Source organism: Sminthopsis crassicaudata, chromosome 2, assembly GCF_048593235.1.
Source record: "Sminthopsis crassicaudata isolate SCR6 chromosome 2, ASM4859323v1, whole genome shotgun sequence".
Classification (NCBI taxonomy): Eukaryota; Metazoa; Chordata; class Mammalia; order Dasyuromorphia; family Dasyuridae; genus Sminthopsis; species Sminthopsis crassicaudata.
Window position 1 is genome coordinate 485,704,824 of NC_133618.1, and position 22,489 is coordinate 485,727,312.

Sequence of the window (22,489 nt, forward strand, 5' to 3'; positions counted from 1 at the left end):
TTGTCTGTTTTTTTTCTTGCTATGTCTTTTTTTTTTTTTTTTTTTTTTTTTTTTTACTGTTGCTATATATTTTGACTTTTCAACAGAGTTGAAAACATCATCTATGATTTCTGCTTCAACAGCAGTAGCCTTTGAAAGCTTGTAGCTACTTTGATTTTGTTTTTCACTGTTTTTGTTTTTTATTTGGTGTGAAGGAGACTGGTAGCAAAATAGCTTTTTCCATAAGCTTTTTCCTTAGTTCTCATATCATCTTTCACTGAATGTACAAAATATAGAACCTTATAAGAATTTTAAAATATATATGAACTAACTTTAATTTTCTAACTAATAAGTCAGTTTGTAATATTTTTGAAAGTTCTAGGATGATTAAATATTTTAATCTCCACAAGTTTTTTGTTTTTTTTTCATCAGAGCCTTTAACATTGGCATATGTAAAAACTCTCATCCTGCTTTTATTTTGCATAAATCTCCATGGAAGGGAGGGCATTTTTCTGAAGTTTAAGAGACAGACTGGTTCCTTAGCATCTGTTTGGGTAGAAGTTGACAAACAGGGGCATAATAAGTCATATTAGCAATTTTATTGTCATTTTGTAAATTTTGCTCATTTTCCCTAGATCTATCAGGCAAAACAAGACATTGCTTGTTTTCTCATGATTGTCCTTTAAATATTTGAAGACTAGTATCATTACCCCTAGTCTTATCTAGGTTAAACATCCCCAGTCTCTTCCTTATTCTTACTGATCCTCATATGGCATAAGCTTTAAGGCCTCTCATCAGCTTGACGTTGGCCACCATTCAATGTCTTCTCTCTCTCAAATTATTTTTCACTTGCTTGTCTCTTAAGTCTTCTATATAAAATATAAATAAACTTCTTGAGGGTGGGGTCAATTCTTCAATTTGTTTTTTTCATACCTAGCAGTTAGCATCGAGCCTCCGTACAAGTAGTGCATGCTTAATAATTTCTTGTTGAATGAATTAAATCTTTTTGATAGTGTGTCCTAGATTTTGCCAGGAATAGAAGTTAAACTAAGTGGCCTGTAGTTTGTAGTGTCCACTATCTTCCCTTTTTTGGAAACCAGATCAAAATTTGCTTTTCTCCAGTCCCACAGAATCTTTTTTGTTTTTGACAGTTGTTAACTAATTCTTGTACTTCAACTGGGATTTAGTTTATAATCTGGGTGCTAACTTGAACTAATCAAGAACTAATAGATGCTGTCTTGTAATTTTCCTTCTTATCATTCCTTTCTAGCCCAAACATAATTGTCTTTGGAAAATAGAAGATTTTTTTTTTTTTTGTTCCTATTTTCGTCATCTGATCTATCAGTAGTCCTCTCCCTTTTTGTATACTTCCTTTCTCCTCAGTAAAAATTAAAATAGATTTTCCTAACCTAAGCTGATTCTGGCTTTTTGTTGTTTTTAGTTGCGTCTGACTCTTTATGACTTCATTTGGAGTTTTCTTAACAAAGTTGCTGGAATGATTTGCCATTTCTTTCTCCAGTTGATTTTATGAAATAAGGTTACATAATTTTCCTAGTCAGTTAGAAAGTGTCTGAGACCAGATTTAAACTCAGGAAAATGAATCTTCCTGATTCCAAGCCTGCTATCTCCATTGTACCACCTAGCTGCTTCTAGTTTTTTTTGTTCCTGAAACTTTTGTTTTGAGTAGTGTATGATCCACTATCTCTTTCCTCCCTTGCTCTTTATATAGATAGATAGATGTGCTCATCTTCTATTCTACCTTTCTTTTATCTTCCTAATGTCTTTTTTATTTTTCCCAAATTTTGAGACTGGATCTTCCTATCTCAGTTCATCCTGGAAAGTGCAGCAGCTATTCATGAATCTGATTCCAACGTTAATCCATTTGAAAGCTTTTAATTGTTTCCATTTCCAACCTGGGCCAATTTGCCCTCCTTATGCAGCCTGGTGGCCCTCCACTTCCTTTGGGAGAAGAGATTGGGAGAGGAGTTGGCATATTAGTGCCAATTTAATGCAGATGTCTGATCAGCTTTAGTCCCACTTCTCAGAACTCCTGAATTCAAAGGTGGATCCCTTAATATACTAGATTTAGCTTTTCCCAATAGCAGAGATTATAAGTATGTAACATCATATCTGGCTGTATATCTTTTAAAATCTAAATTGGTCAGTGAGTTTCCTGTGCATTCACATTGGTTTCTTTTGACAGTTCTCTTGGAGTTATTTTTGTGTCTATAAAGTTTATATTTCAGAGTTTGCTATTTTTATTTGCCTGACTTTCTCAATAGAATTAGAGAACTTGAGATCTTATTTGTCCTTTTTTCTCAATCCTTTGAAGTCTATTCCTTTAAAATCTAAGATATGTGTCAAACTTGTCCTTAGCTTATCTTTTTCACATATTTTAAGATTGAATAATTACTTCTACCTATAGTTCTCATTATTTTGATTTTAGCAATCAGTTCCTTTGTGTTAGTAAGAATCAGATCTGGTTTAACCATTCCTCTGTCATTGCTTTCTTTGCCTTTTAAAGGATAAAATTAACTTAGAGACAAGCAAAAGATGATTAGTTGATCTGATTTTAACTTCAGAAAGAATTACTGTAGAAGTGAAATCCTTTATTACTACTGAATCGTAGTTCTGTGCTATGCTTTTGATTGACTAAGGCTGTCGTCTTCCTCATCAATGAGGGTGTTTTGATTTTTCAGAATTACAGAATGATGGAGTTGGAACCTTAGGGCATCTAGTTCATTTTCCTCAAACAGATGAGGATATAGTGCCAGAGGGAAGTGCTTTACTGGCAAACAAGTGGCACTCAGGATTTGAGCTCTGATTTCGATACTCTTTCCATTATAAAATTCTGCCTTTCCTTAGCTTGTATATTTTATTTGTTGTACCCAGAGTTGGTGTTGTTTTATAACCTTGAATAACAATATTTTATTGCATATATGTTTTATTGTGTATATGTGTGTGTATATGTGTATATGTATATAAATATATATATATATGACATATATATATATTTACGTGTGTATATATGTAAATATAGACACACTTTGTTGTTGTTGCTGAAATTGTAGGAATGGGTATAGTAAATAATTTTAGATATTTAAATTAGAGATGTTAAAATTTATTGCTGAATTTTAAGATTAATCTTTTTGAAACATAACTCCTGATTCAAAAATTGAATGTTCTTAAAAATGATTCCATTTTGAAGAGAAGCCTAGTTATGGCTGTTATAATAATGGTAGACATTCCCAGTTGAAGAGTTGAAGCAGCATGCTGAAGTAGAAAAAAAATAGACTGAGAGGAAGGAGATCTGAGTTTTTGCTCTACTATTGATTCTTTTTTTATAACCTTTTTTAACAACAAATTACATAACAACAAAATATATAAGATAAGATGAGGTTAAATAAATTATCTCTAAGGCCTTGTCTAGCTCATAGATTCTTTGAGTCTGGATTGGCAATTTTTTCTTTCCCAGAAATTGCGTCATTTACTTTGATAATTGTTTAGTCATTCAGTGATGTCTGACTCTTCACTGAATGATTAAATAACAACAAAAGTACATGACAGAAGGGCTCATCTTTTGATGTAATATTATTTAGAATCATACTCCATAGAATTTTCTTGATAAAGATACTGGAGTGATTTGCCTTTTCCTTCTCCAGTGGATTACCTTTTGTCAGAATTCTCCAGTATGACCTGTCCATCTTAGGTAATGCTACATGGCATAGCCCATAATTTGCTACTTTCTAGTAAATATCCCTCTAGTCATTTTTGCATTCTGCTTATGATCATTAATGACTTTTACTTCTAACATGATTTTTTTGTTTCCCTCCTAGTCACTCAAACAAACCAATTTTTAATTTAAATTATTTTAACTTCTAATATTTAAAGGTAGTTAATCATATATTTTGGTCATTGTTTTTTTACCTCTTTTTGAAATTGTTCTATCTGAAGAGGGTACTTAAAATTACAAAAGTGTATACACTTTCTATTTCTCAATTACCTTTTTATATCCTTACATTGTGACTTAGCCTTTCAATATCACCTTAGTGCTTATATGTTTTTTTTTTTTATTATAGTTTTTTATTGACAGAACATATGCATGGGTAATTTTTACATTATTCCTTGCACTCACTTCTGTTCCAACTTTTCCCTTCCTTCCCTCCACCCCCTCATCTAGATGGTAGTCATTCTCATACATGTTAAACATGTTAAAGTATATCTTAAATACAATATATGTGTACATATTTATACAGTTCTCTTGTTGCCCAAGAAAAAATGAATACAATAAGGTAATTATAATCTGGGAAGAAAAACAAAAATGCGGTGCTTATTTGTTTTAAGAACAGTGTTCTTTATCCTTTAGATCTGCAGGACAAAAGGTACAAGATTGTTACTTCTATCAAATTTTTATGGAAAAAAATGAAAAAGTTGGTGTTCCTACAATTCAACAGCTGCTAGAATGGTCTTTTATCAATAGTAACCTAAAATTTGCAGAGGTTAGTGACAAGTCTTCAGTGAATTTTATTAATAACTGTTGTAATTAATACTTATGGTTGCTTGGTCCTTTAGTAAAGTCAGTATCTTCCTTTATACATATTAAATAGAGGAAGATTTTTTTTTTTAAATCAAGCATAATGTTTAATGTGAAGTATCACATCTGTTGGTACAAATGAAAAGTATTAAGACTAAACATTCTAAGGGCGGCTAGGTGGCACAGTGGATAGAGCACCAGCCTTGAAGTCAGGAGGACCTGAGTTCAAATCTGGTGTCAGACAGTTAAGACTTCCTAGCTGGGTAACCCTGGGCAAGTCACTTAACCCCAAACTGCCTCAGCAAAAAAAAAAAAAAAAAAAAAAGACTAAACATTCTGGCTTTTTGGAGACAAAGAAAAACATGACACTAATTTATGTTAATAAAATAGCTAGGTAATTAAAACAAAAAACATTTGTATCCTGTAAAACAGAGCCAATATTATGTTTTCATGTCTAAAATATTTATCATTTTTCCAAGTAGAAATTTTTTCCACTTAGATATGTCAGAGGAGTATTTTTACTTTTTCTCCTTTCTTCTGTAAAGTAAAAAAAAAAAAACTTGAATAAAAGTTTACAATCTCTTGATTACTTTCTATTAGTAGGTTTTTAATGTATTAATTTTTGAAAGGATATTTAACATTGACAAGTATTTTTATTTGTTGAAATAAAGAAATAAATGGTTGTTTTGTACCATTCTTGCAAAAAAGAGTTCTCTATTTTATGAACTCAAGCTCAGTGGGCCATCAATATCATTTAGTCTTTATATTTGGTATATAACATTGTGAACAACATATCAATATGTGATTAAATTTGTGTACATATTGAAGCAGCTTATATGATTTAAATAAGGACATCATCATAAAATACTTTGAAACTATTTTGGTTAAATGTGTCCTATACACTAGTGATATTTATAGTTTTATAGGGAAAATTTTTTTTTGGATTTTGATCTTAATATATATGTACATATTTTTAAGGCACCATCATGTCTGATTATTCAGATGCCTCGATTTGGAAAAGACTTCAAACTCTTCAAAAAAATTTTTCCTTCATTGGAGTTAAATATAACAGATTTACTTGAAGATAGTAAGTATAAAAATCATCTTTTTTTTTGCAAATGATAACTGAAATTTAAGAAGATCTAAATTAAACATATGGGGATGGGAATTCTTAAGAATGACAAAAATATTATGTCTTTCAAAATATGACATTTTTGCTTTCTAATGGAGGGATGTATTATTTGTTATCAAAATTTAGCTCCCAGACAGTGCCGTATATGTGGAGGACTTGCCATGTATGAATGCAGAGAATGTTATGATGATTCTGACATTTCTGCTGGAAAAATCAAGCAATTTTGTAAAACCTGCAATACACAAGTGAGTTTGGCTTTAGTTGATATAGAATTTATATAGTAAATAATATTATACTATTATGATGATGTTTTATATTTTATTTCTCCATTGACAAGGGGAAAATATTCTAATTAAAAGGAAAGTTCAGGTTTTAATGACTGTATTTCAAACAACAATTTTTAAAAATTTATATTCATTTGAAAATTTATTTTATTTTCATTATAAAAAATACTATTTTCCAGTTAATATGTTGTTAAGCTTTTATGAAATACTTAAGACCACTAAAAATTAAGGGTTACATTGACCTAAAATACTAAATTTAACATTATGGTAAATGGGATTCATAATGAACAATGTGAGAGTACCTATTATAGTAAAAAGCAAAGTTGTTCACTCATTCCTCTTAAATGATTCATTTTAGGTTCACCTTCATCCCAAGAGGTTAAATCATAAATATAACCCAGTGTCACTTCCCAAAGACTTACCTGACTGGGACTGGAGACATGGCTGCATACCTTGTCAAAAGATGGAATTGTTTGCTGTTCTCTGCATTGAAACAAGCCATTATGTTGCATTTGTAAAGTATGGGCGAGATGACTCTGCGTGGCTCTTCTTTGACAGCATGGCAGACCGTGATGGTATTTAAAAACAACTTTCATCTAAGTTTAAGACAATAAAATAGTGGATTTTTCATTTTGCAAATCATATATCATTACAGTTCTTATTGAGAAATCCTGTTCTGTGGCAATATATTACTATACTTGAAAATCTTTTAATGTTCAAGTTTAACTCAATAAACACTAAGTGTTTTCCTGCATACAGGTATTATAAGAAAACAATACCAACAGCAAAAAAAAAAAATTATTAATAATAATCTGCCATTTAGGAACTTTTGTTCTTCTCTGGCATACAAGAATAGTTACTGTGGGAATCATGAAAGATTTATTGTAGAACTAATACACAGAGGAATAGCCTATGCAAAGTCTTGGCCTGCCTTCTCTCTCTTCACCATTTCACTTGGTAACTTCATCAGTTTTCGGTGAGTTTAATTTTTATGTAGATGACTCTAATCTCCATTTTGAGCTCCAGACTTACATCATCTTCTGGATATTTCTAACTGAGTGTCCCAAAGTGTCCCATAACTATCTCAGCATGTAAACAACTCATTATTTTTGTCCTACAAACCTGTTCCTCAACTTCTTTATTTATGTTAAAAGCATAAGATAATCCATTTCACAACCAGTGAATTTTTTTTTTAATTAAAGCTTTTTTATTTACAAAGCATATGCATGGGTAATTTTTCCATCATTGACCTTTGCATAATCTTTTGTTACACATTTTCCCCTCCTTCCCCCTACCCCTCCCCTAGCTGGCAGGTAGTCAAATGTATGTTAAGTATGTTGAAATATGTGTTAGATCCAATATATGTATACATATTTATTCTGTTATCTTGTTGCACAAGAAAAATCAAATCAAGAAGGAAGAAAAAGAAAAACTGCAAAGGAAGCAAATAACTTCAGTTCAAGCAAATAACAACAAAGAGAGTGAGAATGCTAAGTTGTGTTCCACACTCTGTTCACATGTTCTTTGGGTGTAGATGGCTCTCTTCATCACTGCACAAGGCCCTTTTTACCTCCTGGGCCCACCCTACTAGCTGACATGGCATACATGGCAATTCTCAGAGAAGGAGAAACATCCCTAACACTATGCAATTACCAAATCTTAACATTTCTTCTTCCATACCCTCTTTCTTATCTGTTCTCACTTGTACTCACAGGGCAGCCACTCTATTTCAGACTTTATCATCTCTTCCTAGGCTATTATAACAATTACATATTAGACTATTACATATTATAGTAATTACAAGTAGCCTTCTACATTGGTGTTCTTATTTCAGATTTTTCTTCTCTCCGATTTATCTTATATATAGCTACTAATGTGATTTTCCTAAAATATACGTCTTACTATAGGACCTTCCAACTCATTAAATTTCACTAATGCTACATAACAGTTTTAGGATCATTTATGCTTTTTATAACTTGGCACAAGACTACCTTTCCAGCTTTATTATACATTATGTCATTCCCCAAGTACCCTTGCATTTATTTATTTTAAAAATTGTTATTTTTAACATTAAAAAAAATTGAGTTCCAAATTCTCTGCTTCGTTTTAGTCCCTCCCCAACTCATTGAGAAGGCAAGCAATATAATGTAAATTATGCATATGAACTCAACAAAAATGTATTTTCCATATTAATCATGTCAAAGAAAAAAAAGTGAAAAAAATATACATCATTTTGCGCTCAGAATTCATCAGTTCTCTCTCTGTATGTAGATGGCATTTTCATCAGAATTTTCTTGGATCGTTGTAATGATCAGAAAAACTAAGTCTTTCATAGTTGATCCTTGCTGTAATATTACTGTTATTGAGTATAATGTTCTACTGGTTGTGCTCACTTCCTTCTGCATTAGTTCATATAGATCTTCCCTCTTTGTTTCTTTTAGCACAATATTATTCTGTCATAATCATGTACCACAGTTTGTTCAAACATTCCCCAAGATGAGCATCTTCGTCATTTCCCATTCTTTACCAGCACACACACAAAAAAGTTGCTATAAGTATTTTTGTATATATAAATCTTCTCCCTTTCTCTTTGAAATCTTTGGGATACAGACCTAGTAGTGGTATTGCTAAGTCAAATAGTATGGACGATTTTATAGCCCTTTGGACATTGTTCCAAATTGTTCTCCAGAATGGTTAGAATAGTTCACAGCTCCACCTACAATGCATTAGTGTCCCAATTTTTCCATATCCATATGGCATTTATCTTTTTTTGTTTTTTTTTTTTGGTAATGTGAGCCAATCTGATAGGTGTGAGTTGGTGCCTCACAGTTGTTTTAATTTATATTTCTCTAATCAATACTGATTTAGAGCATTTTTACATATTAATATAGATAACTGATTTTTTTTTCCCTGAAAACTGCCTTTTATCATCTGGGAAAGGACTCTTATTTTTTGACTCGGTTCTCTCTCTATATATGAGAAATAAAGCTTTTATTAAAGAAACTTGATATAAAATTTTTTGAAATTTGTCATCTATGGTACTTTTAAACAAAATATAATTTCTCTGGTTATTTCTTTTAATTGGGTTGATTTTTGCTTTTGTTTTGTCTCAAATCATGGTTGCTATCCCTACTTATTTTACATCAACTGAAGCATAATAGATTCTGCTCCAGTCCCTTATTTTAACTCTGTGTGTGTGTCTGTAAACAGCGTATTGTTAGATTATGGTTTCAAATCCATTCTGCTCTTTGCTTCCATTTTACAAGTGAGTTCATCCTATTCATATTCATAGTTATGATTATTAATTCTGTATTTTTCTCCTTTCTATTTTCTTCTATTTATATTTTTCTCTATTTATACTACCTCTCCTCATCTGTTTTGCTTTTGCTCACTGCCTCCTTTAATCCACTTGCCCTTTTTAACACTGGTTTTTCCTCCCAACTGACCCATTTCCCTTTCCCCCTTCTAATACTTTCTTGTTAGATAAGATAAATTTCTTTCTATACTATGTATGTCTCTTTTATGTAAGATAACTTCTCCTGTTCTTCCTCTCCTTTCTCCTTTCTCCCAATATATCCTTCTTTCTCACCCCTTCATTTTTTTAATTGATTCATACCCATGCTCTTTGTTTGTATAGACTTCTTCTAGCTACTCTAATAATGGTAAAGTTCTGAGAAGTTACATGTTATCATAAAGGAATGTCAGTAGTTTAATCTTAAGTCCCTTATGAATTATCTTTCTTGTTTATTGTTTATTTTAATTCTTGTATTTGAATGTCATATTTTCTTTTTAGCTCTGGTCTTTTCATCAGAAATGCTTGAAAGTCCTCTATTTCATTGCATATCTATTCCCCTCTCCCTACTTCTTCCCCCTTCTCCCTCTGAAAGATTATATTCAGTTTTGCTGTGTAGATTATTCTTGGTTGAGATTGTAGCTTCTTTGTCTTCCAGAATATACTTCAAGCCCTCTGATCCTTAATGTGGAAAGTGCTAAATCTTCTTTGATCCTGACTGACTTTACAATATTTGAATGATTTTTTTTTCTGCTTTCAATATTTTGTCCTTAACCTGGGAACTCTGGAGTTTGACTATACTATTCCTGGGAGTTTTTATTTTGAGATCTCTTTCAAGAGGTGTTCAAAGAATTTGAGTATCTCTTTCAGAAAATGTTTAGTGGATTCTTTAAATTTCTTTTTTATTCTCTGGATCATGCTATTTTTTTTTTTTTTTTTTTTTTTTTGAGGCTGGGGTTAAGTGACTTGCCCAGGGTCACACAGCTAGGAAGTGTTAAGTGTCTGAGACCAGATTTGAACTTCGGTCCTCCTGAATTCAAGGTTGGTGCTCTATCCACTGCGCCACCTAGCTGTCCCCTGGATCATGCTATCTTAATATTGGGGCAGTGTGCTTTTGTAATCTCTTGAAATAAGATTCGAAATCTCTCCTTTGCCTTCTTTTGATCATGGCTTTCAGGTACTCCAGTAATTTTAAAATCATCTTTTCTTGATCTGTTTCCTAAGTCAATTCTTTTTTCAATAAGATATTTCACATTTAAAAAATTCTTTTGATGGTCATTAGCTTCTACTTGCACAATTCTAATTTTTAAAGAATTATTTTCTTCAACAAGCTTTTGTAATTCTTTTCCTATATGGCCTTTTTTTTTTTCTTGGCTTTTTAAGGAGTTGTTTTTATTATATAGTGAATTTTTATGCCTCCTTACTATTCAGCAAATTAATTTTTTAGAATGTTTTTTGCAAGGTTTTTTTTTTTTTTGCACCTCTTTGGTCAGTGTGTTAAATCTCTTTATAATTTTCTTGCATCACTCATTTCTTTTTCCAAAATTTCTTCTGCCACTCTTACCTTTTTTTTTTTTTTTTTTTTTTTTTTTTTTAAGGCTTCTAGGAATTCATATTGGGGTTGTGTTCAATTTACATTTTTTCTTTGAGGCTTTGCTTGTAACTTTTATCACATTATTATTTTCTTCTGAGTTTATGTCTTGATTTTATCTGCCATACGTTAGCTTTTTTCCAGACTATCTTTTGGTTTTGAACTTTATGTTAAAGTTGGAAAGCACTGTTCTTTGCTTCAGGCCTTTTTGCTATGCTTTTTTCAGAGCTAGTTCTAAAAGTTATCAAGTTTTTGGTGCTTTTAAAGTTGTGTTATCCTGGGAAAGATATAGTCACAGCACTTCTGGTCTGTGCTCTGGTTTTTACTCCCTTGTAGCCACAAATGTTAGTGCTTCTATTCCCTTGTGACTGACTACCAATGTTCCTCTCTGCCATAGAACTGTGATTTAAAACTGCATATAGCAATGGAGTTGCCAAACAGTTCCTGGTCCTGTTCTCAATGTCAATTTAGGGTCTGGACTGAGAACTCCTAAAGTTGCAGCTATTGCTGTAGCCACTTCCAAGGCCCACTAATGGTGTTATCACCATATGCACTTCAGGCTAGCCCCTACCCTAATGTCGTAGACCTCTTCTGCCGACATCTTGAGTTGTCTAAGGTTGGAAAAATGTTTCACTCCAACCTTTTATTGTATATGCCCTTCCCAAATTTAATTTGACACATTGTTATTTGGAGGAGAAAGTTGGGAAAGCCTTTATTCTGCCATTTTGCATCTGCTTATATTTATTTTTAACATACCCATATCTGTACCTTTTGTCTTTTCCATTGGAATGGTATTTCTTTGAAGGCAAAAATTGGCTCTTTTTGTCTTTGTATCTCTAGGACCTTGCATACTTAGTGATACATAGAATGCTTATTGATAAATTGATGAAAGTAGGGTATGGAATCCTGTGTTGATACAATAGTATTAAACAAATTTTAAAAATAATTTAATTTATCTGGAATATAGGGAGGGGAATTATGTGAATTATTATATTAAGTCTGGAAAACTCAGTTCAATTCAAGAAACATTTACTAAGCACATATTTTGTGTTGGGCATTAGAAAGGTAGAAAGGAGCCAAACTGAGGAGTTTGTATTTTATCCTAGAGGCAAAAGGAAACTGTTGAAGATTCTTGAGTTGTTAGAGCAACATAGTCAGATTGTGTATACAAGTTATTTTGGCAGTTCTGTGGACATGGATCAGAGAGGAGACAGAAGAAATAAGGAAATTTATTAAGAGATTATTTCAGAAGAATGATGACCATGTGAGTGGAAAGAACAGGATATGAAAAACTTTTTCTGGGAGAAAAGTTGTCATCAAAGATGGTTCTAAGATTGTGTAATCTGAGCAATTGCAATAGAAGTAGATTTAGGAGTTATCTTTTTAGAGATAGTTGAAGTCAAATCAAGCCAACTAGTATGTGGGAAAAGCTTTGCGGAACTAAGTGCTGGAAATAAAAAAATACAAGGAAACAGACAACCCTTGCACCCCCAAGGAGTTTACATTCTAATGGGGGAATGACAACACACAAAAGGGAGGAGATAAAAGGACCTGGCATCAGGAGATAGTGGACACTTTCTGTGGAGTCCAGAGTTCAGTCTGCAGAGGAGTGAAGGCACAGTTGGTCTGGGGCATCCTCCTTAGACTAGAAGTTCTGGGAGGAACTGGCCAAGTAGAGAGAGAGGCTGTGATGCTAGGGAGTGACCATATGAGAAGGAATCTCCAGCAGTAGAATAAACTTCCAGGGTAAAGCAATTTGATGGCATGGTAGGAAAAATTCCTTTGGAGAGTCAAGAGTATAGCCCAGAGAGGAATGAATGCATGGTTTTAGCCTGGGTATTCTTAAGTTGGAGGCTCTGAGAAGAATTAACCTAATCAGAGGGAGAGACTACAAGGGATAAAACTCTTGTGAGATAATAAGGTCAATGAGAGAGAATAGATTATTAATCTTTTTTATTTGTTATGTACTTTGCCAGTCTGAATCAGCTTCTGGACCCCTTCTCAGAATGTTTTTCAAATGCAGTAAGTGAAATATGTAAGGTTATAAAAGAAACCGATTATATTGAAATGCAATTATAAGAAACCCAACAAGTTTATGAACTCTGAAGTTAAGAACTGGAATAAAGAAATTCTTTTAGACAATGCTATATACAATAGAGGTGTCATCATTTTAGGGACATTACTGAATCTTGAAACACATTAGTAATCTAATATATTAAAATCAGTAATTTTATATGTGAAATTTTATCATGTCTCTTTCAAAATTAGGTGACTTCTAATCTATACACTAGAAATTAGAAATTTATTTCTAATGGATTAGAAATCCATATGTTAGAGGTTTTTACATGTCTGAAGTCCTCTGGATTTGTTGTCCTATGATATTGGTCTTGAGGATTGGGGCAGTGATATTTGACAATTTAAGATGTTCATGTATTATTAAGTAGATATAGTCCTAAACACTTATGACTATTGGTTCTGTCACCTGTTTCTTCAACCTTCCATCTCATTCTTCAACATAGGGATTTAAAAATAGCATTAAAGAACCCAAACTATAAAATTTCCCATCCCTCATATAAAATAATTTTTTTCTACTTGCTTCTGTACCACCTTCCAGAATATAGGATATATAAGACTGTAAGATCAGGAACAGATCTAGGAAAAAGTGAAGCATTTCACTTTTGTATTCATCAGTCTTATCTCTCCTTTTCTTTCTTCATTTCTCCCTTTTGACATTCCTTCTATCTTCATCTTCTACTGCTGTCCTTTTCTATTCTATCTCCAGATTCTACTCCTGTCTCCATCTTCTACTGTTCCCTTAATACACTCAACTTCACAACTACCAAAAGTAAAATAAAGTGCTATTAAGCCTTAAAAAATGAGCCCTTACTAAATTCTAAGGATAGATTGGAACTGTGATTTTATTGGCATAGGAACTTCCAGGTAAGAATACTGATACTTGTGCAGATTAGCATCTTCTCTATAATTGTCATCTTAGAAGGTTGCCTAGAATATTGGTGTCAAGCTCAAATAGAAACAGAGGCCATTAAACCATACATAAGGAACCTTATTGACTTAGAAAACCACATATTTATATATTTCTTTTTTTAAATTCCTTAATGCTTAAAATCAGATAGGAACTTTATTTCAGTCTGGTTCAGATTGTATATGGGAGTAATATGCAGACCATGTATTTTGACATTTCTGGTTTAGGGCACTAAGAAGTTGAATGAATTGTCCATGGTGAAATAGCCTACCTAATTGGAGGGGACTTGGAGCTAGCTCTTACTAATTCAGAGGCCAATTCCTTATCCATTGTGGTCCTCTACCTCATTAAATTCTAGGTTAACCCCATGAGAGTTAATGGGGAGAAGAGTGGCAAAACTTTTTGAATAGAGTTCCATAATTAGGGGAGCCCCTCATTGTTCCTTATGCTACCTTCTAGTTCCCCAGGATTTGCTATTGTGTTCTTCCTACTGAGAAGAGTCCTCTCCCTTTCCCACAGCATCAAAATTTGCAAGTCTCAAGTTGATTTTCATCAGCACACATTGTTCTCTGTAGCTAATGAGCTAAACTAATAGGAGTTAAAGAAGATGATAATGGTATTATTTTTTCCAGATATAATTGCATTTAAGTGTCAACTCATAGGCAGTGTGGGAATTTTATGCACAGTGGCAAAGCCAGTGAGGGAGAGAAGAGTATTTAGGGGCTAAAGGGCTAGCTCAGAGCCCTTCAAAATCATGGTTCATGGGTACCCTCCTACTCTATATACACATTTAAGATCAGTTCTGCCTAAGTGGCACATAAAACAAGCAAACAATCTTTATATTTAGCAGAAATATATTCACTTACTTAGTATTACTTAATATGCTCTAATCTGTCACTCTTTAGAAATTTAGGAGTATGCTGTGGAAATATGTACTATAGATAGAATCTTTTTGATGATCAGTTATCAAACATTTATCAAGCTCTTCTCTTTTGGGGGCATTGTGCTATATACACCAGGGATACAGAGACAAAAGTGAGAAAGTTTCTATTGTAATTCCTAAAAGAGTTTTCATTTTAACAGGGGGATTGGATTGCACATGTATATCTTTTAAGTATTTGCATAATATATACAAAATTATTCACAAGGTAGTTTGAGGAAAGAATACACTAGCAACTGAGAGGATCAGGAAAAACTTCATAGAAATGGGGATGCTTGCACTTAATCTTGAAGAAAATCAAGGATTTTCTGTTTCTTTGTGCCCTTTTTTTTTTTTTTTTTTTTCTTTCCCATTTTAGTTTCACTATTAGGCCAAAAGATGTTTTTGGAAACTAAGCAATTGGAGCATTTTTAAAGTAGCAACAAGTTTCACTTGCTTTATAGAGTTGTCAAAAGTTAAATCCTAAGCTTTCAAATCTCTTTATAGTAAATTTTTACTAAATCATAGGATTGTAAAATGCCTATTTTGAGAATTAGGAGTTAGTGTGGGAACAGAGGGAGGACAAACCTTGTTCGTAGCTTCATTTTCAGTCTGACAATCAGAGTTTATTTTTGCGAGTTCCCTAAAACTAGAGCATTGTAAAGGAAAAAAGTGGAATATCTATTATATTTATGAAGTAATTTTAAACATAGTTCTGTATTAGCCATGTTCTTTTTTTTTAAAGAGTAAGAAAAATGAAAGGAAAAATATGTATATACTTCAGTCTACCGTCTGAACCTATCAGTTGTCTGTCTGAAAGTGGAGAGTATCATCATGAATCCTTGAAAATTGTGGAAGTACATTGTGTTGTTCAGAGTTATTGAGTCTTTCATAAATAATTATCAGTATTGCTGTTGCTGTGTAAGTTGTTCTCCTGATTCTGTTTACTTCACTTTGTATCAGTTCATACAATTCTTCTCAGATTTTTCTGATATTATCAAAGGTAACTATTATTTTTAAATTATTTGCTGAACTTACAATAAAGTATTTGTCTGAGGTTTCATCATTCTGTTTTCTACATAGTAAAATTTTATTTAGGTTTCAAAATGAGACTTCTAAAATTAGAATAAAAAAATCAAAAAAGGTTCTTTTAGTCTTAACTCTCATGTTTGTTTTGTTTGACACAGCAGCAGATAGAATTGAAGATTTTTATTTTTGCTGAATGAGCTCTGAAAAGAAATATTTCTGTTTTTCATAGGTGGTCAGAATGGCTTTAACATTCCTCAAGTTACCCCATGTCCGGAAGTTGGGGAGTACTTGAAAATGTCTCTAGAAGAACTGCATTCCCTGGACTCCAGGAGAATCCAAGGCTGTGCACGAAGACTTCTTTGTGATGCATATATGTGCATGTATCAGAGTCCAACAATGAGTTTGTATAAGTAAATAATGATGATCAACTGGAAAAGGAGAAGAAACTGTATGAAAATTTTTATTGTTGCATTTTACTCGAGTTGGCTTAGTCCTGATTAGCATCCATTGCCGGCATTGGATGCTTTTGTGGTGGTGATCCTTAAGAAAAGGATTAATGCATTGAAAAACAAATTGCATTTATGTTATTGAATATTTAAATAAGAAGCATTTTGCACTCTAGAAAGTATGTTTGTGTTGGTTTTTTAAGAAATCTAATGAAGTTATTAAAACCTGAAGCTTTAAGTTAAGTGCATTGATCATATAATATTTTTGGAGGCAAAGAAATTGATTTGTAAAACAGTTTTAAAAACCTCCTTAGTCCACTGAGAATGTCAACAGAGACACATGACCCTGTGCTTGGAGAATTACAGTGGACCAAGGATACCAAATAATTTTTCCTTTATAGCTAATGGTTGCCTTGAGGAAAAAATAATTTGGTTTTATTAAGAGGTTTGATTTCAACACAGTTATTAGAGTTGTTTTGCTGAATTTGTTTTGTTAACTCTTTCCTATCTAGTTCAAATTTTTGCATGTCAGGAATCCTGAATTTGTTTCTACAGTTGTCAGAAAATGCCTACCCTTCCTCTCCAATATTGTTGATTTCTGTTTGTTCTGCCTTTCCCTCCCCCAACCCCATAGATATGTGGAACTATTTTCTAAAAAACAAACAAACAAAAAAACCCAAACAAAAAACAAAATGTTTTTTGTGATGTAATGGTCTTGGGGGATTGGGTCAGTAATATTTGACAAAAAAAGCTATTCATATATAGTAGTAGATATCAGCTGAGTGATCTATTTTTTCAGACTTCTTTATAAACTTTTTTGTGGAATGGAGAACAGTAAATTTCTAAAAGTGTTCAGGTGTTAAGTTGAACCAAATACTAGCTTTTAGTAGCCAGTCCTACATAAGTGTAGTCCAAAAATTTTAAATTTTTGGTATGGGAAGTCATATGGTAAATTTTTTTAAAAAAGATATTAAGTCCCATAACCTTTTAATATATTTAAATCTAAATGCCTCGGACTAAAACATTTAACATACAGGACCATAGCTAGGAATACAAGTTCAGATTAATTTCACCTGAGATAATGCTTCTTATGAATCTTTTTGTATTCTGTGAAAACATACTGTCAATTGGTTTCATCCTGATTCTATGGAAACTATGGAAAAAAGCCTGATGTTTTCTTAGTTAATATCTGTTGCGTGTATATACCGCAATTGGATGTTATAGATTCTATTTATAGATACAAATTTCATTGTTGTGGAATGTGTAATCTCAAATTATTTTATACTTTTGGTGTCTCTGAGCTAACTTCCTAACCATGCAGAAAGACAAGATTGAGTCATGTGCTTATAGCATATGACTATATAAGTGTTTAGTATTATAAAAATGCCCAAATGGCTAAAATCTTTACAAATTAAAAGCTTTTTTAAAAAGTTTAACATTTTCTTTAGTTGCATCATTCCTTTAAAAACATTTATTAACTTTTAAAACTACAACAGTGTACAAAAAATTACTCTCTTAAATTGTTGGAAATTGGGCCTTTATTCATGAGCTAAGATTTGTTCAATAATATCTTGAGGAAGTGCCACAAAACAGCTCACTGTACCTGGGACTCAGGAGATCTCTGATCTAGTCCTGGATTTTCTTTTTTAACCATTTATTTGGGCCTAGATAAGTCACTAATTTCTTGTGGCCTCAGTTTCTTAATCTGCAATATTAGGGAGTGGAGTAAGGTGACCTGTAAAGTCCCTTCCAGATTTCATATTCTTTAATTTATATAATATTTTTTCAACTAAAGTCATTAATGTAATTATAAAATATATTACTCTAGAGCACAGGTCAGGATTCAAATTGTAAAATCTTTTTATCTGCATTGTCTTAGTTTCTATCTTTTGACATAACTTGATACTTAACATCAGTTGGGCATTTGATGATAAGAAACTAGTAGATAATTCTTTCCTTAGAATTTTTTTTTTAAATATATAACTTGAGGAAAACCTGTCTCTGAGGAAAGAGTTTTAGTTATTAAAGAACTGATGATTTAATGCTTGCATTTTTTCCTATTGAAATTTGGTACATTTTTTCTCTACAAAGTTCCTTAGTCATAACTTATTTATTTTTGTTATATTGGGATTTTAATTTACTGTTTTTCCTTGTCAACAGCACTTAAAATAAAAATAGTACTAGAGGGAATGAAAGAGCTCAGTACTCTGGTTCTTTTTTGATGACTTGAAATTTTAAGTAGACCAGAAGTACCTATCTTGTTTCCCTCTTTCTTTTTTGCTTTTCATTTTTCTCTTTCTTTTTTTTTTTTTTCCACCCAGTGTGTGTGAACTGTCAAATGGACAAAGTAGGGAGAGAGAAGACTGTGGTGATGTAATTTTAAATGGTGTTGCATCTTCTGTACTTCCATAGTCCCCCTTTTCTTTAAATGTCAAATTCAGTTCTTCAGCCTTTAAAAAGTTTTTCAAATGGTTGGAAATGCTTTCTTCCTCTACTGTTTTTTCTATAATCAAGAGAAAAGATAATAGAGGAAAATCCTGTTGGGGCATAATCATTGCATTACACATAGATGTGGATTTAAAAATGTTTTATTTTAGGTCCACCAAATAATAGCTATTAAACAATTAATACAACAGGCATATAAGATCTTTTCTCCCAAATTATTAATTATTTAATTGGCAGATTCTCTTGTTCCTTTCTATTCCAAATTTTTTTGACCTGTTTCACCCATTTCTTCTCCCCAGGCTATGTTCATCGCATAATTATTTGGACATGAAACATTTTCTATATTAAGTTATATTATCTAATTATTTAAATGAATATAGCTTACATACAGGCATTACTCTTTTTTATTCATCTTTATCTTGACATTCACTGCTTAGCTATATGATTCTGTGCTTTTAGATAGTTGTGGGGAAAAGTTGTTCTAAGTATTCACTAATATGAAACAGCAGGCATTAGCCGAGTCTTAGTGGTTATCATTAAATAAGTTTTAAGTACCCATTATTATTTGCTTAACTGTGCTAATAAGCTCTATGGAGAATTCAGGAGCAGGATAATATAATTCCTATTCTTAGGAAACTTACACCATAATTGTGACATTGGGTTATCTTATGTTATTTTGTTAATGGTCCCTGGTATTAATGTGAATAAGTAAGATTTAACTATAGAATCAAATATGTGATTTGAATGCAAGGCTACATAAAGTAAAAATTTAATCTATTTTAACTGGCTTTCCCTCAGGTAATTATGGTCATTGGGAAAAAAGGTACTGTGACTGGGTCGTTCCAAATGCAAACAATTCTTCCCATATTTTAAGATGAGTTTTTATTGTGTTATCTGGACTTGTCCCTCATTATTTGAACTCTCTAGAAAATATAGCATCTAAAGACCAAAGAAACAAATAGATAAGTCATCATATAGAGTTGGAGATAACACTATCAGCTACTTGCTAGATGAAAATGTATAATCATGCATGGAAACTATGAGGTAATAAATGGTTGGTTTTTTTTTTTTTTGTCAGGTGAAATAGAATATGTTTTTCTAGGGAATGGTAACATTGACAAAACAGCTATACTTTTCTGTTGACGAAAAAAATGATGAAATTCCCAAAACTGAGACAAAAAATACAAAATGGAAACCAACATTTGCTAATAAAATACCAGACAAACTCTTGAAAACATGTGATAAGAGGTACTAAATGTAAACAAGGGCTCATATTAGTCATAGATAGATATTGCTCTTATCTATTCAGAGCAAAGGATTTCAGAAAGCAAATCATGCTACTGAAAATCAACAGTATTTTCTCTTATATTTAAAAAGTATGAATATTATTCTGAGGAAAAGAAGGGGGAAAATTTTATAGGAACAAGTGAAGACTTTCCAAAATTGTCACTTGTCAGGTGAACAAAGGGAAAAATTTGGTAGATTTGTTAAAGGCCTATTTTTGTGGCTTTAAACAAGATTAAAAGACTAGAAAATTAACTTGATCCAGAGTGCAAATATTTTTAAACAGAAAATGAACAAACTATATATTACTTTGGGAGGAGGAGAAAGGATTTTATTTCTTGTTTTCCTGTCTCTAGCAGGGAGACACCTTTTCCTTTGCAGAATTGAGGCATAAATTCTTTCTTTTTCCCTGGATAAAGTAAGGAAAAGAAGGTTAGTGCTGGAGATCTAAACTTCAGCAACCAGAGTTTTAAAAAACAAATATCCAGTAATTTAAATAGTTAACTTGAATTTGATATATATCTATATCTATAAATATCTATATATATTCATACACACATATTTTCATATATAGAGATACATATAGATATAGATATATACATACATACATGTCTTTAAAGCACTTTTTTTTTTTTTTTTAATTCCTAAAGGAGTATCATGAAGACATAGGGTGTCGCTGGTGACATTTGGCTTTGTTATACAAAATGGCCTAATACTGTATAATTCCAAGTCCTGAAAGCCTTTACATTGTGATGTTGGAAGGTTTAGTTCCATTTGTAATTTGGAAATTGTTTGGGGTTTGTTTATTGTTAATTTGGTGTAAAGAAACATGCTTTATTGTGTACTTTCCATTCTTGATATATTGTTGTTGTTTTTTTCCTTGAAGAATATGCTTTATTTATGAAAACATTCTTTAAAAAAAAATCATTGGATATCCCATTATTATCAGATTGCTCTGATTTAGCCTTAATTTTGTTAAATTTTTTAGAGATGAATGAAGTGCTGCTGTGGAAAGGAATGTACTATATACTATTTCTGTATCATTAAAATTAAATTTTTATGGTTCCCTTATATTTCATTTCTTTGGGGATGGATCTTGGGGTATTATGGGATAAGTGAAATTTATATTAACTGATCTAATTTCTTCACATGATGTTGCTGTGGTACTAGAAGAGAATTATATTCAATGGTTGTTCTCAATTATAATTATTTGACTTTACAGAATGTGAATATAAATATTTCAGGTTTATCCACAATATCATCCACATTCCTCTTCTTTTTGAAATGAATTAAGATAGTCCCTTTGTAAAATTTGAATATAACTGAGGAAAACAGGGCATTCTTGTAAAACTACTTGTTAAACTATAGTCGTGTCAGACTCCATGTTTATTATTAATGCTATTTACATCTCTATAAACTTAAAACTCTCTATTCAGCTTGTACAGAAAAAATGCCATTTTATTCTAGGTTCTTAGTCTAATTAAGTACAATATTTTTAAAACGTGTCCCATAATGTTTCTGAATCATTAGATGTGGTTGGGATGGCAGGAGGTTATCTTGCCTATGTTTACATTTATCCTGGATGAGTAAAATTAATCTGTGTAAAGATGAGTTGCATTGTTCAATATTAACTACTTCCCCTAAACTATGATTTACCCAAGGGAAATTATTGATATGTTATGTACCATTTGAAACTTTGCACAGTGTTTTATATATGTAATCTCATTTGATCCTCACTCTATTTTATAGATGGTGAAACTGAAGCTGGGAATAATTAAGCAGTTTGCACAGGATCACACAACTATTAAAAATGTGAGGCAGGATTTGAACCTAGGTTTTTTGAATTCCAAGTCCAATAGATGTAGGAAATTATTCACTAGAATGAAGGATCAGTAGACATTATTAGATATTTAAGCACCACATAGTGATTATTCATATTCCTTTGTGGATATCCTTTATGAATTTTCTTTTCCAATACTAACAAGTGTAAGCATTGGAGGAGGAATAATTTCCATTCTTCGGAGTAATGGAGAGAATCAAAAGCTTTTCCTTTTTGCCCAAATATTTAAAAATACTCTTAGTTATTAAATATTATAGTCCATACACAGGTCTGGCTTAAAAAATGAAGAGTTTGAGAAATTCTTTGATATCTATGCATACTGTCATCCCTTATATATCTATATCCTTTAAATGTATCTTTGTGTTTGATAAGTGTCATAGTTAATGTTTTGTAATTTTTAATTACAGTTAAAAATCATTGTTTTGCCCAGTTTTATATTTTCCCTTCAAAGAGCCAAACAACAGATATGTTCAATAAAATATAAGTAATTGGGCTTGAATCTCACCATTACTTTCTACCCCAATATTCAAGCTATATAAAGGACATGATAAAAACTTTTGAATTTCAGCCTGAGGAAGAGGTAGATTGACTCAGAAACACTGAGAATATTGTGTAAAAACAGATTTCTATAAAGACTTGTTAGTATGTACTATTTAGCAAAAGGGAGTGCAAAGGCCTTACCTATGCATTATGTAATAGTACTACTCTGGGTGATACTGGAATTCTGAATT

The 22,489-nt window shown here is 32.0% G+C and overlaps 1 protein-coding gene across 4 annotated transcripts in view; it reads left to right on the plus strand.

Annotated features, from left to right (window-relative positions):
• The window catches only part of CYLD (CYLD lysine 63 deubiquitinase), a 62,778-nt gene extending 45,153 nt beyond the window's left edge, over positions 1–17,625 (plus strand). For all 4 annotated transcript variants that reach the window (XM_074293368.1, XM_074293371.1, XM_074293370.1 and 1 more), the window contains 5 exons: positions 4,346–4,478; positions 5,492–5,600; positions 5,772–5,890; positions 6,288–6,504; positions 15,973–17,625. In XM_074293368.1, the coding sequence (XP_074149469.1) occupies positions 4,346–4,478; positions 5,492–5,600; positions 5,772–5,890; positions 6,288–6,504; positions 15,973–16,157 (763 nt within the window). In that variant the 3' untranslated portion in view covers positions 16,158–17,625. The remainder of the gene's footprint in view (positions 1–4,345; positions 4,479–5,491; positions 5,601–5,771; positions 5,891–6,287; positions 6,505–15,972) is intronic.
• Positions 17,626–22,489: the final 4,864 nt, after the last annotated feature.